We start from the raw sequence: 17,141 nt of genomic DNA, 5'->3' as shown, positions 1-17,141 counted from the left end.
TATCTCCATAGTCCTGCCCCATCAGACTTACCAGTCCCGTACCTCATTCCTTTGGGGGAGAGCTCTCTGTACGGAGCTCTCAAGGCATCACTCAGTCAATCAAGTCAATTATTACGTGGAGACCAGGCTGGAGCAGGGGAGGGGAGTTAGTGTTTAATAGGCACAGAACATCTACTGTGTAAGATGAAAAGCATTCTGTGGACAGACAGCAGAGATGGTTGCACTGTGTGAATGTACTTAATGCTACAGAACTGTGTGCTTAAAAATGGTTACAACGGTAAGTTTTACATTATGTGTATTTTGCCACAATTGAAAAGTATGTATGTGTGTGTGTGTGTAGGCAAACTAAAAATCAAAAAACAGCCTGCAGGGGCCCCCTGGAGATGAAGCCTCAGGGTTGGAACAATTCTTAAGCATCATTTAGACCAATCCCCCCTTGACACTCAAGCCTCTTGTGCAGAATTTCTAAAAAATGGATTACGGTCACCAGCAATGGGGGCTCATCGCTCAAAGCAGGTTATTTTATCTTGGAATAATTCTGACTTCTGACAGTTCAGAAGTGCTCCTTTAGAAAGTGAGCTGGAGGGGCGCCTGGGTGGCGCAGTCGGTTAAGCGTCCGACTTCAGCCAGGTCACGATCTCACGGTCCGTGAGTTCGAGCCCCGCGTCAGGCTCTGGGCTGATGGCTCGGAGCCTGGAGCCTGTTTCCGATTCTGTGTCTCCCTCTCTCTGCCCCTCCCCCGTTCATGCTCTGTCTCTCTCTGTCCCAAAAATAAATAAACGTTGAAAAAAAAAAAAGTTAAAAAAAAAGAAAGTGAGCTGGAATTTCCCCCATCACTTCCAGTATGGAACCCACCTCCACCTCTCAAGGTCACCAAAAACCACCTAAATTTCCTCTTCCACATAATACGTATTTGATAAGTAGTTTTTCAGTGCATCCTAAGCACACTCTCTGATCTTCCAAGTCTTCTGTTTCCAACTACATGTTCCAAAATCTGTCAGACTGTCCCCTCACCATCCCATGGCTCTCCTGAAACGACCAATCGGCGGCTCTCCCTATTACAGCATCATCTCTAGAAACCAAAACATTACTCTAACCAAGGCCCTGAAATTTTCCATCACAAAATGGAGAATTCTAATGGCAGTTCTGGGCCAAGAGGAGAGCACTGGCAGGCAAGCTGACGAGGGACATATCTGAGGACAACATGGACAAGTTGCACGGAAGACCAGATTTGTCCTCTAGGTGCAAGATTAAAAAAAAAAAAAAAAAATCTCATGGATCCATTCCTTGGGTCTGAAGGATAGATGCAAAATCCAATCAACCATTGCTCTTATCTCTAATTTATTCTGTTTCATCAAACCCCAGAAACCACCCAGCTCTCCTTGGAATGAGATGCTTTATTTCATGTAACATGGCCCAGGACTGGGTGTTTGCCAATATGTAAATTTTCCTTCTTTGACTCCAGAACCCAAACAAATGGATTATGTTCCCCAAATTCCATGAAGGTAATAATTCTGTAGAATGGCCACGGTACTCCTAGAGTTTCATTCTAAACAGAGAGAGGCATTTCTCTGCAGAGAAGTATCTCAGCAACTTTGTTCTAATATATAATTAAATCCCCTCCTGGATACTTTGCAGTTATGTTTTATAGCTTATTTTGAATGTTCATATTTTATCAGAAAATTATAATTTTCCTCTAAACATGAGCTTTTACAAGGCTTTTGAATTATGATGGCTGGCTTCATATTTCAACTACAAAACAGTGAAAAGAAATAGCAAAAACTGTCCCTCACACATTGTTCCAAAGAGTACTAGGTCTTCCAATCCCCCTGCCTTCCTGTACCCCACAGCCCTGGGTCTGGGTGCACTCTGACCAGCTGCAGGGACCCCAGTTTTGATGACTTGGGTAGGAGTAGCTGATTTTAAAATGGAACAGATCGGCCTGGGAAGAAGAGTGAGGAGACCTTGTGTTTTGCATGCTTTCAGACTCAGCTTGAATATCTCCTCCACTGAGAAGCCTTCCTAGCCAGTCAGGCACCTATCATTTTCTAGCCTTGACCTACTTCTTTCTCATGACATGCATATTTGTTAGTTCAGAGGCTTACCGTCTGCATCCCGAATAGACTATCAACTCCAAGAGGGTCAGTGCGATATCTTTTTTTTTCAATGTTTATTTTTGAGAGAGAAAGAGCGAGAGAGAGAAGGAGAGGGAGACAGAGCGTGAGTAGAGGAGGGGCAGAGAGAGGGGGAGACATAGCACCTAAAACAGGCTCCAGGCTCTGAGCTGTCAGCACAGAACCCGATGTGGGGCTCGAACCCACGAACCGCGAGATCATGACCTGAGCCAAAGTCAGACGCTTAAGCAACTGAGCCACCCAAGCGCCCCACCATGTCTTCTTTATTCAACACTGAGGAGCCAACTCCTTGCACATTAGACACAACAAATGTTTGCTGAGTGAAAAAAAAAAAATGAATGGATGAATGAATAGAAGAACTCGGAAACACGACAGGTGTTCTCTTAGAAGTGGCTCCATTGGGACATGCCTCTGAAAGGTTCTGTTTTTCCCTTTCCCTCCCCCCATGCTCACCACGTTCTCTCTTGCTCTACATACACATCACCAAAGACCCAGAGACATGACTCCGTCAACTCCCAGCCCAACCTGACCAATCCAGCCACACAAAACCCCTCACCACAAAGTTCAGACGTGAAACTCAACCCTGGGAAAGACTAGCCCATCTCTGAGAAGCCTTCTGTAGGGTCCTGGGGGAACCCTCACTCAGCAGGGGGAATGCACAACACGTAGAAGTTGCTGAGTTGTTTGTACAGTAGTGACCGCACTGTGACAGAGCCCACCCATCTGCAGCCTCCAGGCCCTCAGCCATGAACCTTTACATCGTTATCCATGAGGCTTCGCATGCTTCCTCTGCGTCCCTGCAAGAGAAATCTCCTAATTTGTTGGTCACTGGTGGACTTTAACCCGAGTGTTTACAATAGACTTGTGTTGCCACCAAGGTGTCTTTGGCTCCCTTGTGTCCTAATCTTCTGCTTGTTGTCCTCAGGTGTCTGGCTTGGAGTCCAAACCCGTATTGGACAGCGTCCTGTTTTTACGTGACAAAAGATGGGAAGAGGTCAGAAGTGTCCTGACTTCTGCTTTCAGTCCTGAGAAGCTCAATGAGGTAAGACTCGGGAAAAGCAGACTCACCCCACCCCCTCCCCGAAAGAGGTTTCTTCTCTCCAAATGGTGATGGAGCGCTGGTTCACACCACATCACTTGTCCAGAAGGTGCACTAAAACGCCCTGCCCACTGGGGCCTCCTATGCCGCAGGGCATGTATCCGAGTGTCTTCCATTTCTCCAGGCTCCCACATCTCCAATTGCTGTGAAGCAATTGTGGGTCTACAGGCACTCCTGTGAAGTCCCAAGACTCTGCCCCAGGCATTTTGGGGGCGCCCAGGAGAAAACCGGAGGAGTGCCCTCTCATGCTTCCAGCTCAGATAGATCACCTGGGGATCTTGTTAAAATGCAGATTCTGACTCAGCACGTCTGAGATCCTGCATTTCTAATAAACTCCCAGGTGATGCGGATGCATCTGAATGGTGAAACACCTCTTACACAGCAAGGAACCAGAGAACAGGTTGAAACACAGGTGAGCTGTGGGTCCAGTCAGAAATAGGGAAGAGGTGGCCGCGGATCACTGGGGAGGAGTGAACTCTAGGCACGCAGGCATGCCCAGGTTAACCTTGGGGGCCAAGTCAGTGGACCAGGGGGCATCCACAACATGCTACCAGCTCTCAAACTCTGGGCTCCCTCTTTCCCCCACCCACAGACCCGCCCTTTTCTCGGGCTGTCTGTCCCGCCTCTTGGCCAAGTTCTGTCACACTTGATCTTCCCTGATGGCCTCTCAATTGCTGGTGCGGCTTCGGTGTCCGCTCTGAATTTTCTAAGAACTCGGGACTGTGCACTTGAACCCTTCTGATGTGAAGCACTCAGGGACTGCCTCAGTCAGAGTCCCAAGTGCCCGGGCAACTCCAAAGCAAGCGTCCTTCCAGACTCATCCACCATGTCTAGCTGTTCCAGAAAACCTGGGCTCAGAGTCGCCTGTCTTCAGTTCAATAAGTGAAAGCCGCTCTTAATCACAAGATGCTCATCCGTACCGTCCTGATTAATTCCTAGAAATCTTCTAAAGCCCCGCCCCCAGGAAGAGGAGAGGTCCCTTACTTCACAATTAATCCCATCCAATATAACTCACTCAGAAACCTGTGGTCCTGCCCACGTTCAGTGAGGTTTTGTGTTTCCACACAGCCTTTGGTATCTGAGGGCAGAGGGTGCGCTGAGCTCATATAGCACCAGCTAAAGCCCACCGAGCTTTTATCTGTGCCAGCACCACTCTGAGAGCTTCCCATTTATATTAACACGCTTAATCTTACCACGTCCCTTTGACGCAAACACGATTATGAGCACCCTCATTTGACAGATAAGGAAACTGAGGCACAGAGAGATGAAGTTTTGTGAGCGTGTCACACAGCGTGTAAATCAGAGCCAACATCCTAATCCAGCTCCTGAATACGCTTAACCTCTCTGTTTGCCCGGCTCCTCTACCCTATGTGTGATTTTTGAACGCTGTTCTAAGGCTCCGTGGGACTGTCCCAGGGGCTATCTGGAGGGCAAGGGAAAGAGCATATGGGGGCTATGTTGGAAACCTAGGGGGCTCAGGAGCAACACTTCGGTGTCTTCTAAGTTTGGAACCAGCTGAGGCATGGAAACACATTTCACACAGAGGAAATACAAATTTCTCCTTTCTTACCGGTACGCCCTTTGAGAAACGTAGCTCTGCCATCTGGTCACGTGGGCCTGCCAGGAGTTCACCCGGAAGGGGACGCTGCAGCCTTACCGGCAGGAGGGCAGAAAAACACACGGGAGAACGGAGCCAGATTCTGACGGCTGCCCATTCACGCTCAGTCCCTTCCTCCCGGCTCCCAGTCTGATAAGGGAGGGTGTGGAGAGCAGGAGACACGGCCGGCCCTCCTCGGCCGCGTGGGCACGTGGGAATCACCTGGGAGCTTCGAAAACCATTGGTGTCTGGGTCCCACGTCTAGACATTCTGATTCAATTGGCCTGGCTTGGAATGCAGTCTGGGTCTGAGGCTTTGCAACTCCCGGGGTGATTCCGATGTGAAGCCAGCGCTGGGAGCCACCCCCTCGTGGAAGTTCCCCGAAAGGAAACACTGGGAGGGGAGGTCTCCCCTCAGCTGAAGCAACGGGCCCTGCTCCACACTTCGCTGTGTTAGAGACTGAGACTCAGGTGAGGATCTGTTTGAAGAAAGGGCCTGCTCCTTCAAAACTTGCACAGCTGGGGTGCCTGAGTGGCTCAGTCGATTAAGCGTTGGTTAAGTCGATTAAGCATCAGCTCAGGGCATGATCTCACAGTCCGTGGGTTCGAGCCCCGTGCCTGGCATCGGGCTCTGTGCTGACAGCCTCGAGCCTGCTTCGGATTCTGTGTCTCCCTTTCTCTCTCCCCCTCTCCTGTTCGTGCTCTGTGTCTCAAAAACAAAAAAAGTTAAAAAAAAACAAACTTTTTTAATAAAAATAAATAAAATTTGCAAAGCAGTGTTTTGACCACCCAAACAGGCGGAGGGAGAGTCACCTTTATTACATGTAGCCAGTAAAGTACTGAGTTAACCAATAGTAGAGGAAGGAACAAGAAATAGGTAAATCATGGGTGGACATCACTAGCTCAAACGTGTGGCAGCACGCTTCTTTATTTTAGGAAACGGTGATTTGGCAGGTGATTTGGATGCGGAATCTCATCATTTGTTAAAAAGAAAATGATGAAGGATACCAGGTTTTGTTTTTAAAGTAAGCTTCAAGAAAGGGAAAAAAGTTTTCTTGACAGATTTAAGCTATGTTTCTTTGGGGAAAAAAAATAAATCCGAATCTTTTTTCAAGGTCTAGATTTCTTTAGCACCTTATAGAGTATACTCCAGAAATGGATATGATGTCATTTCCCAAACAACCTCCATGCTCCTGGGATCCAAAGCATTTTCTCCTCCTGGTTCAGAAATCAAATTCTCAGAACCTGAATTAGGTGCAGAAAATAGAGTTCCTCCAAGTGTTTTACTGCACTGAGGTACCTAGGGGAAGGACGGAGGTCATAAATGACAGGGAGGGAGACAGAGGGAGCCCGAGGTGGGAGAAGAGGGGGAGAGGAAGAAATTTCTTTTTTTATTTTGAGAGAGAGAGAGAGAGAGCGTGCGTGAACACGCAAGAGCACGAGTTGGGGAGGGGCAGAGCTAGGGAGAAACAGAATCCCAAGCAGGCTCACTGCTGTCAGTGCAGAACACAGACATGGGGCTTGAACTCACAAACCGTGAGATCACGATGTGAGCCGAGATCAAGGGTTGGATGCTTAGCCAACTGAGCCACCCAGGTGCCCCCAGGGGGAAGAAACGTCACAGACTGGATTCCCTGGGGTTTGCCTCAATTCTACCCCATTACTTAACATACACTCCCAGTAAACTTAACTCTCTTGAAAATCTTCTTTCCACTTAATATACCTTAAGTTCTTGGGTTTCCATTACAAAGGATGCCATTCCAGTGGCAGCAGTAGACCTCCTTCTCCCCACCTCCGGAGCATTTAGACCGGACGAATTTAAGGTTCTTGGTGGGGGGTGGGGCATCTAAATAGATGCATCAGCAAGTAGTTGACTGCAGATCTGGAGCTCAGGAGAGAACGGCAGGAAAGATGGTCCTCAAAAACCCAGACATGGGCGAGCTCACCCCCAGAGTGCATGCAGTCTACCTAGGTAGAGAAGAGGGTGGTGGGGAGAACCACATCTAAGTGCAGGGCGGAGGAGACACCTACAAGTAAGCCTCGGGAAGAAAAGCCTGCGAGTCCAGGAGAAAGTGGAAGGGAAATGCAAGGCAAGAAGCAAGGAGCAAGGAGCAGCCAGAGATGTTCCGCGCTGCTGAAATAGAAAGGAACACCAGGATGAAAAAATATGTGACAAAGATAATATTTTCAAACATTAAATCACATGCCCTGTGATTTTCTTTCCTGCACTGAGTCAATGGTGCGTGTTGCTCCCGAAGGAGGAAGGGGGTCCCTTCCAGAACAAGGAGGCCGGTGCTCCGTCTTGAACAGCAGATCAGGCTTTCTCGAGTCCTGTTGGGACAGGGGTCTTGGAAGTTAAACAGTCTTAGGAGAGAAAAGAGTTTTCCTAATTTCAAAGGGAGCTTCCTTTGGAATCCGAAGAGCAAGATTTGGGGCTCTGAGTGTGGAGCATCACTCTACACCAGATTGTAGACGGGATGGAGGCTATGACAAGGGGGTGGTCTTTTATCCTGGGGAAGATGGGTGGAGGGGCGGGGGAGGAGGGCAGGGTACCAGACTTTAGTGCCCCTGACTGCCTCCTTGCCCAGCATAGGTGAGTCACCTTTATTACATGTAGCCAGTAAAATACTGAGTTAACCAATAGTTTGGGTTAACCAATAGTTAACCAAACTAACCCTCTAAGTTTCTGGATGCATTCTTTGGACCTTAACCTCCCACTGGCCTTTGCTCTCTATGTCACTGGTCCTCAAACCTGTGTGACCAAGGGCTGCACCAGAATCACCTAGGATCCTTGTTAAAATACTTAATTCTAGGGGCGCCTTGGTGGCTCAGTCAGTTAGGCGTCCGACTCTTGGTTTAGGCTCAGGTTATGATCTCACGGTTCTGGAGTCCCAGCCCTGTGACAGGCTCTGTGCTGGTGGCACGGAGCCTGCTTGGCTTCTCTCTCTCCCTCTCTCTCTCTCTCTGCCCCTACCTCGCTCTCCTTCCCGCTCTCTCAAAATAAATAAATAAACATTTTTAAAAAATACATAACTCTAGCCACCCTAGGACCTACAGAATGAGAATGTCTAAGGGTGACTGAGAACCTGTATGTTTTACAAGTTCCCTGGCACAATTCTGATAAGAGTCAGAGTGGAAAGCACTGGTGTGAGTCTTCCTCTTGGTCCCTTGCCTGACCATCTCAGACTCAGGGCTTCCCCAGACTTGCAGGAGCTGGGCCCCAGAACTCTCTATGCCCTTCCCTGCTTTGTTTATTTGTCTCTGTAGTGCTATTGCCAGTGAACAGTCCATTTCCTTTACTTCTCTTTTCTTTATTGCTAACTGCATTGCACTAGGCACAGAACAGGCACTCAATAATGATTTGCTGGATGAATGAATGGATGGATGAATGAAGAATCAAAGAGTCAGGAAGCTTTCTACTGAAGGATATATGTTGAGACTAAGATAAAAGAAAAATAAAAGGGAATAGTTTTATCAAAGAAAAATTAAATAAGGGGAGGAGGCAAATCGTTGGCTTTCTCTTTGGAGTCACGAGCATATACATGCAGAAACAGAAAAAACAGGCCACAAAGACACAGAGAGGAGAATGAGGCACAGAAGGACATGGGGTGGAGGGGCAGAGGCAATAAGAGAGGCTCGGACAACAGACCCGAGCCTGCTCTCCACTCGGTTTATGGGCATCTGAGTCCGTTTTCCCTGAAATAGCTTTGAAATATCAATATCTCCATTCCTTTCTGAATTTGTAAGTAGCTTGGGGACTTTTATTATCAAACTGCAGAATTTATTCTTGAAATAAAGATTTGCTTTCCCTTGGAATTCTGAGGCTTTCTTCCTTTAGCACCTTGGTGGTCTGAGTCCTTTACTACCTGTGTCTGGAAGTGTCATTAATATTCAAAGGCTCTAGATGGCACCGTCTTTATCTGTGTGCATATTAGGCAGCATGGGTCAGCAACGCTTGAAAGTTATTTTAGAATCAGCATTATATCATGAAGCCATATTTTTACTTAAAAGAAGATTGGGTTTCGGCTTAAGGCTAGGGGTAACACAGAACGATGCAGAACTGGTGAAAATGTAGTTGCTGCATCCCTGATTCCAGAAAAAAAGGCCACCGAAATCATAGTCCAGTGACAGCCAAGCTATTGAGGTTTAAGTTACAGGACTGCTGAGCACCGCTGAGGAAACAACGGATTTTTTTTTATTAGAGAACATTTTGCCCAGCTGACCTGCCAGAGTTTTCACCCTGTCCCCTAAAAGATTAAGTTTTTTAAAAGGGCAACCAGTAGATTTATTGAGATTTTTAGAGTCTTGTGCTAGATTCTTTACCAAAGACTATTAATGAGTAACCCTGGGGTTGTGTAAAACTTTATTAGGGGTCAGGAAGTAAATAGATTTAATTTTAAGAAACAAAACTGGGGCTAAATTAATTCTCCTCTGAGGGAAAAATATAAATAAGGGGGATTCCCTGGGGACCGAGGTTAGCACTAATCTTATTTTTGAATTTTGTAATTCATCTGAAAGAGGGAGCACACCATGAAATCTACACATTTGTATATTCCTCTAAGCTCTTCTGATTTTAGAAATATCACATCAATTAGAATAAGTTTCTAACATTCTTCTAAGATTGTGTAAGTCAACACAAAAGTGGCAGCTAGCTTTCAGTGTAACCAAGAAAATACAAAATAATACATTTAAGAGAAAAGCATGAAAACTATACTTCTATGACAATGAACTTTCAAGCTATGAATTAGTACTGAGGAAAAGGGTTTGACAGGACCCGTGGTCATACAATTCCGGAAAATACTGCAAACCATCTTCTGAGCGATTTGCTATCTACCTTAACATATTAACAGGTTGGGAGAGATCTGCAGTGAAGAAATCCGTTTAATCTTGTTCCGGGCTTAAGTTTTAGTTAAGTTTTTAGTAGGTGAAAGCATGGGTCGTTAACATCAAAGTCAGCTACTGAGAGAAATGAGGCCACGGGGCGCTGTGACTTTCGTGGTAGAATCCATGAAGGGCGGCCATTTTTAAGTGGCTCCAAATTGGTTGGACCACGGATCCAACCCAATATGGTGGCTTGTGTCTTCTCAGTCCTCAAAGCACTGTAGAAGTGATGGTTATTGACTCATTCACCCACAAAACTAAGCTGATGGTGACTGAGCAGATACAGGAGACCTGGAAGCTTCAGACATGACAGCCTGAGCCAGGCTGGGCGTGTCACTCAACACTAAATGAGCCAATCATATCTCTGTGGATAGGGACTCAGTTAAAGAAAAGCCAGACCGACAGGGAAGGCTGGTATCTCTCACAGTCGCCGAGAATCCAGCTCTCTGCCTAATTTTTCACTTTCATCCAGATGTTTCCTGTCAGGAAGGCACAGTCAATAATGTATGAATCTTAAAGGCAGAGGCAGATGTGGTTATTATTCCCTCCAGGCCTTTCCTGCCTTGGAGAAGACATATTACTCCAGAATGACTACAATTTTAAAAAATTTAAGTTGATATAGCCAGCTTATGAGTAAATGCATAGCTACGATCATTTCAGTGCAAAAGGCTTCCCAGAATTACAGTCTTCATCATGGTTTAGTTTGGCCTTTAAATTTTCACCGTACACTTTCGGGATGATCATGCATGAGGGCTTCTAGGACAGGACCCAGGCTTCCAGTAATGCTGCAGCAAGCAGCTTTCTCTCGGCTGCATGAGCCTGCAGCAGTCTATTTTTAATATTTGCTTTTATTTCTTAATCTTTTCAAACAATAAAAATGAAAGTCATTATAACCAAGTGTGGCTGTGGCAATAAATACTTCGGAGTCCAAAAAGACATTGTCCCTGCCTGACCAGTTGCCCATTTTGCAGAATGTCTGGGTATTTATCTAGCAGCAAGAGACCATTATCTTTCAACACAGTTGTATTCCACTGACACCTAATCTCCTAATTAAAATCAGTATAATGATGGACTGCTTAAATTCTGGTTAAAGTGTTCCTTTTCCATTTGCATTTAAAAGAAAACACACTCCTCATCACGGGTACCCCATCCTGGGCTATAATTTGGCTTTCCTTTGCCAGAATCATAATGTCACTCTGACTTGCCACTGGTTAAATCTAACCAAGCATCTAAATGTGCCTCCCAGCTTGGCTGTTGCTTGGCAACACCAGCAGCCACCTCCTCATCGGGGTGAGTTCTAATTGGTCACAACTCTTGACAGGAACCGCTGACTTATTAGAAATGACACTTGATTATTCACCTAGATGGCTAGAGCTGATACTTAGCAGCAGGAAATTCTGCATAAAAATAAGTTGTGGATGTTTTTAATATCTGGATGGCAAAAGGAGATAAGTTTTGTTAACTGGTATTAATTTTACATGTTAGCCACCCGTTTAAAGCACTTTAAGGTATTAATCTTTTCATGTTTGAAGCCAACAATATGCTCAAATACCATCTCCCATCCCCATGAGCTGACCCTTATTTATTTAGAAAAATCCCCCTCCGACATCAGTTCCAAAACACCACTGCCCGCAAGTCTGAGAGTGCCAAATAGAATGAAACATTAAATTTATAAAATTCAATGAAGGTTTATTAGTTCCTGTCTTTAAGGGGTTTATAATGCAGAAGGGCAACAAGGGCATATTCCTACATGATTACCAAGTATGGAAAACAGTGACAGAGTTCACATCCTCTTTGGAGCATCAGAAGCCAGTCTGAGGGGCAGGGGGTAGCATTGGAAGTGAGTCCTGAAGATTCAACGGAGTTTCGACAGAGGGAGAAGGTGCATTGCAAGTGGAATGAGCTACAGGAACAAAGGCATCTGGATGAAAAGTACAGGATGTGTTCAGGGAACAGAGGAGTACAAATTGGCTGGAACACACAGTACATGAGAGAAAACTGGAGAAGTAGGTTGAGGCACTGACAGTTCTGTGCCTGGGGCGTGTTTGGTGCAAGCTTCACTGGAGAGTGAGGAGCTATTAGGTACTTGAAAGGGAGGGAGTAAGGAAAGAGACTTCCCCTGGACCCGTGCGACAGACACTTGTGGAGCAGATGAGGACAGCTACAAGTCAGACCTCTGGAGTCTCCCCTTTCCATGGCCCCAGGGGGACAGCTCCCAAGGGCCGTATTTTGATCTCAGGGCTTTTTTCAGAATCCCTCTTCATATGTAGACAAATGAGTCACCCCGCCTATACACCATCGAGGTATGGGGGTCATCTCAGTTTGAAGCATAAAATAATGCAGGAGTGCAGTGCCAGGGTGGCTCAGTCAGTGAAGCATCCGACTCCGGCTCAGGTCATGATCTCCTGGTATGTGAGTTCGAGCCCTGCATCCTGCTCTCCACTCTCAGTGAAGAGCCTGCTTTGGATCCTCTATCTCCACCCCTCTCTGCCCTTCTCCTACTTGTGCACTCATGTGCGTGTGCACAAGCTCTCGTGCTCTCTCTCTTGCAAAAATAAATAAACATTAAAAAAAAAAAAAAGGTAATGCAGAAGGACCGTCTCCTTCCCTCTCCTTGCTCAGGAAATGGGTCTTCCCTAGCATCAGGCCAACTCTGTTTTCCAAACTTCCAGGGCTCTGAAGGCTTAATGGTATTTATTTGTTTTCCAAGTTCATGGCATCATAGCTGCATGAAGTGAAATTATAACCTAGAAACAAACAGACTGAGGAATAAAGGGAATGCGGATTCTGATTTTGGAGGAAAAAGCAACAAGCCAGAAGTCAGAGGATCTGGATTTCTAATTCTCACTTTTGCTAAATCATTGGAGCATAAAAATAACCAGATTTAGGTCTTTATGTAATTGTGAAGTCAGTGCATCAAAGAAATACAAAAAGACTTTCTTACGGAAGTAGAGCAAGTAGAGGGGTCATGAATCTAACCCTTTACTGTGCCCAACTAGGAAGTTTCCTGTTCTTTCCATGGTCTCTAAGTCACTTTCTCAATCTGATGCTTAGCGACCGCCTTCAAATCCTAGAATGTCCATGGAAAGGGACTTCAGAGTGCATTTCAATTGGCCCCTCATTTGGGGATGAGGACCCCAGTTCAGAGAGATTCAAATGACTTGCCAAAAGTAAGAGGTAGAACCAGCATGGGTACACGGTCTTTCACAAGGGCCAGCTCCCAGCAAACAGCACTGCATTTAAACTAAGATAGAAAGAGCTCTTCAATCTATGAATGTTCCTTCTATGTGAAGGCGCTCAATGAGTATTCAGTCAATCTGCCATCACATAGATACTTCTAGATACTCAACTGAATGTGTTGCACTGAGTTCATTCCTGACAGAATACTGACAACTTCAATAGTACACGACAATATACAAGAGTGGCCCCAAGAAGGTGACATGGGGAGTGTATTATCTATTGCTGTGTAACAAATTACCCCAACCAAAGCTTAGCAGCTTAAAACAACAAAACTTTATTAGCTCATGGTTTCTGTGGGTCAGGAATCTGGAATGGATTAGCCAGACACCTTTCTTTCAGGGTCTCTCTATGTAGTAGTCAAGCTGTTGGCCTGGGCTGTGATCTCATCTGAAGGCTTGACTGGGGGAAGATCTGCTAATCTTACAACCATAGTTATTGGCAGGATTCCATTCTTGGTGGGCTTTGGGAAATAGGATAAGTAGCTTGCTCTTTGTCCTTCAGCCAATTGAGATACTTAGATAATAACAAGTATTTTCTTTTTTGAAAAGAATCTTTTAATGTTTATTCTTGAGAGAGAGAGACAGAGAGAGAGAGAGAGAGAGAGAGAGAGAGGCACAGCATGAGCGGGGGAGGTGGGGGGAGCAGAATGAGAGAGGGACACAAAATGCAAAGAAGGCTTCAGGCTCTGGGCTGTCAGTACAGAGCCTGACGCAGGGCTTGAACCCACGAGCTGTGAAGATTATGATCTGAGCCAAAGTCGGACATTTAACCAACTGAACCACCCAGGCACCTCAGCAAGTATTTTCATTAGACCAATCTGGTGTTGAGTACAGAATGGATTGAAAAGTGAAAAGAAAGGAGTCTGGGAGGCTCTTTAAAAAAATTTTTTTTAGTACACCTATGTGTCAGGCACTACACAAAGTACTAAGATTACAAAGATGCTTCCACCACTTTGTTCTTAAGAAGCAGGATGACAGCCATATTCCAGGTGACAGGTGGCAAAGCCTGAATTAGAATAGTCAGTGGGGAGATAAAGATGATACAAGGAAGTGATATTAACATGGTGAGGCCAGAACAGGTGGATCAGATGTGGCATTGTCTATGAGGAATAAGAGGAGAGAAAATGTTGCCAGGTATCCAAACCGGTCTGGGATCATGGGGGTCCTCCAGAGGACACCCAACCTACCTTCTAGGGCCAAGCCTTTTATGTATATGATCTCTATCAAACTCTTCAAGGGAGGTCTAATTATTCCCATTTTGCAGATGAAGAAACAGACTCAATAAAGTTAAGCAATTTGCCCAAGGTCACACAAGTAAAAAGTGCCAAGGAGAGGAAATCTGATAATTGGCAGAGGCTTTGAGTATTTTCTCTCCCAGGGTCAAGTGTATTTAACAAGGTCAGCATCTTAGCCTCAAAGAAGGACACTCCAGTGATGAAATTCTGGGTATCACCTAAAAGGAGAGAAGAAAGCCTTTGAGCAGAACTTCTTACCCCTTCTTTGTCATTACCTCACGAATTCTCTTTTGACTACTCAGAAAGCTCTCTCCGCCTTCTTGAATTAACTCTATTGCCCTCTGTCTATACCTTGACTCAGAATTCCCTAAACATAGTCAGTAAAAAAAAAAAAAAAAAAAAAAAAGATATATATACACACACACACACACACACACACACACACACACACATATGGATATATATGGATATATCCATATATATGTATATCCATATCTGTGTATATATACCCATATATGTATACATGTATACATGTGTTTATATATATATATATAGGTGTGTGTGTGTATATATATATATATATATATATATATATATATACATATATACATATATATCCAAAAATGGATATATATATATATATCCATTTTTTTAACTGGATGATTTAACCATACAGTCAACCCCAGGTGAGCAAGGACTTCTTCCTTGAACAATTTCTTTCCCAGGCTGAGGATGATACTTTACACTTGATGGTGACTGCTAGTTACCAAACAGCTGACCAGCCATACACTCAGCATCTTCTAGAATAAAGACAACCAATGTGAGAGGTGAGAGAAGGAAAACAGGGAACTTTCCCCCAGGGGGCATGGCTGCTAGACTGTCATCCCCAAAAAGAAATCCTTCTTTTCAAACCTAATAACGTTAATATTTTATCTGATGGTAAGTATAACATATGTGCATTGTGAAAAATGTGGGGGAAAAAACAAAAATAAAAATTTCTCATTATCCTACCAAGATGAAATGTAACGATCCAATGAGAATCTTTTATTAAGATCTGACGATAGCATTGTGTGTTCATCTGTGCGTGTGTGTTTGCACAAGCCACCTATGCCTGCCTGTCTGCAAATCTACGGGAATAACTGCTGGGCTTGTGGATGGTATAAAGACGACTGCAAGCCCATCAAAGAGAGCTTTTGTTTGTATGCAACTCGTGTAAGAGTGAATATTCCATAACTACTTGTGTATAATGCAAGGAAGAAAAGTCTGAAATGATGGCTATTGGCCAACATACAGATCATGCTCTACTGTCTTATAATATTTTCTCTGCATTGCTTTTTTAGAACATTTTTCATATTACATGCCCCATCTCATATCACATTAACCCAAATAAAAGTGTCATTATCCATTCAGTGCAAAAAAAAGCAGGCAGAGCATGGTAGAAAATTACAATCATGCCAGTCAGCCGCAAAGCATTCTAGTTACAAGCACGTAGAGGAACCGATGGTGGGCAGTGGGGACAGCCCCCCTTTGCACTGTCCAGCATACAACGGGATTCAGTATGGATGGACCCCTCTTTATACACAGGGCACACTTCTGAAGAGTTAAGTGGAAACCGTATTTTATGTCGCATACCATTTTTGTTACATTAAGGAAGCTGGAAGCTTGATATCTAAAAGGACTTCCTTTCAAACAGTATTTTTCTTTTTACCATGTTCTTATTCCTCTAAAACAAATCTAAGAGACATTTTGGTATATGGGATTTTATTAAAATAGAGTTCACTTGTACCACCAAGTTCATTAAAATAATGGAAGAATGTAGCCAGTGAAGCCAGTCATAGAAAGGTGGCTGAGAGAGTACAGAGCTCTCCGAACACAAAGGTAGTCTAAGAATTTTTGAGAATGATGGCCCAGAGGCCATTAAAAATGACCCGTTTAGGGGCACCTGGGTGGCTCAGTCAGTTAAGGCTCCGACTCTTGATTTTGGCTCCGATCATGCTCTCACGATTTGTGAGACTGAACCTGATGTTGGGCTCTGTGCTGACAGCATGGAGCCTGCTCGGGACTCTCTCTCTCCCTCACTCTCTGCCCCTCCCTTGCTCTCTCTCAAAATAAATAAAATAAACATTTTTTTAAAAAGTGACCCATTTACATGCACTTTTGTACTGATGGATTATTAAGTGGACAGTTTGTGAGCATTTAGAAAAGAACGCAGTTGGCATAGAGAGCCCACCCAGTTATCAAGAATCAGTCGGGATAGCCATCCTCATCCCTGTTTTGAGCGGACTTCAGTACAGGCATGTGAGGTCAATTACATTTCTATTTGGGCACATCATTTGACAGCCAACTGACTGGTAATTGCTGCCTGGCTGAATATTCACTTAGGCTCATGCACAGCTGGCTGAGGGGCCAGAAACGGTGATGACTGACCGATTCTACGTCATCGTACGTAGCTACGTAGCTACATACGTAGTTACGTAGCTACAGCTACGTAAAGTAGCAGTGTGGTGGGCGGCCACGCGGCTCCGTGTTTGATCCTGTATACCAGTGACAAACTGAATGGAGGCTTAGAAGGCACACTTTTCAAGTTTCACGTGGAACCAAAAGGACTAGGCAGTGTTACAGGAGAGGAGATCTGAATGCGTGAGCACATCCTTGGCCCACCCACACCGGGTACAAACACTCCAGGGCTCTAAGCACTTGAAGCTCCATGAGCTAAAAGTCCTTTTCCCCAGGATTTTCCTCTCCAGAGGCTTCTTCCAGGAGTCTTGGCAACAAGGGGGGATCTCGGATGCTCTGCCATCTCTTCACTGTGTGTGTATGTTCCTCGCTGAGCGTCTGCTCCTTGACCTGCCATGTGGCTGCCCAGGCCACTGTCCCTGGTTCTGGGAACTGACGCAGCCCTGAGCTTAGACTACAGCTCACTCTTACTCACTGGGAATGTCCTTCTGCTTCTCAG

General features: G+C 45.1%; 1 protein-coding gene and 1 long non-coding RNA gene across 2 annotated transcripts in view; one reads left to right on the top strand and one right to left on the bottom strand.

The window, feature by feature from the left end:
- Positions 1-17,141, top strand: part of TBXAS1 (thromboxane A synthase 1) — a 155,877-nt gene that overhangs the window by 78,958 nt on the left and 59,778 nt on the right. Inside the window, exon 5 of the mRNA XM_025929728.2 lies at positions 3,061-3,177. Within this exon, the coding sequence (XP_025785513.1) occupies positions 3,061-3,177 (117 nt within the window). The remainder of the gene's footprint in view (positions 1-3,060; positions 3,178-17,141) is intronic.
- The window catches only part of LOC147583017 (uncharacterized), a 158,785-nt gene that overhangs the window by 87,183 nt on the left and 54,461 nt on the right, over positions 1-17,141 (bottom strand). The gene's annotated exons all lie outside the window — the stretch shown is intronic.

This window comes from Puma concolor, chromosome A2, assembly GCF_028749965.1.
Source record: "Puma concolor isolate L17-30 chromosome A2, mPumCon1.1.hap2, whole genome shotgun sequence".
In the NCBI taxonomy this organism is placed as follows: domain Eukaryota; kingdom Metazoa; phylum Chordata; class Mammalia; order Carnivora; family Felidae; genus Puma; species Puma concolor.
This window is presented reverse-complemented; position numbering and strand designations above follow the sequence as displayed.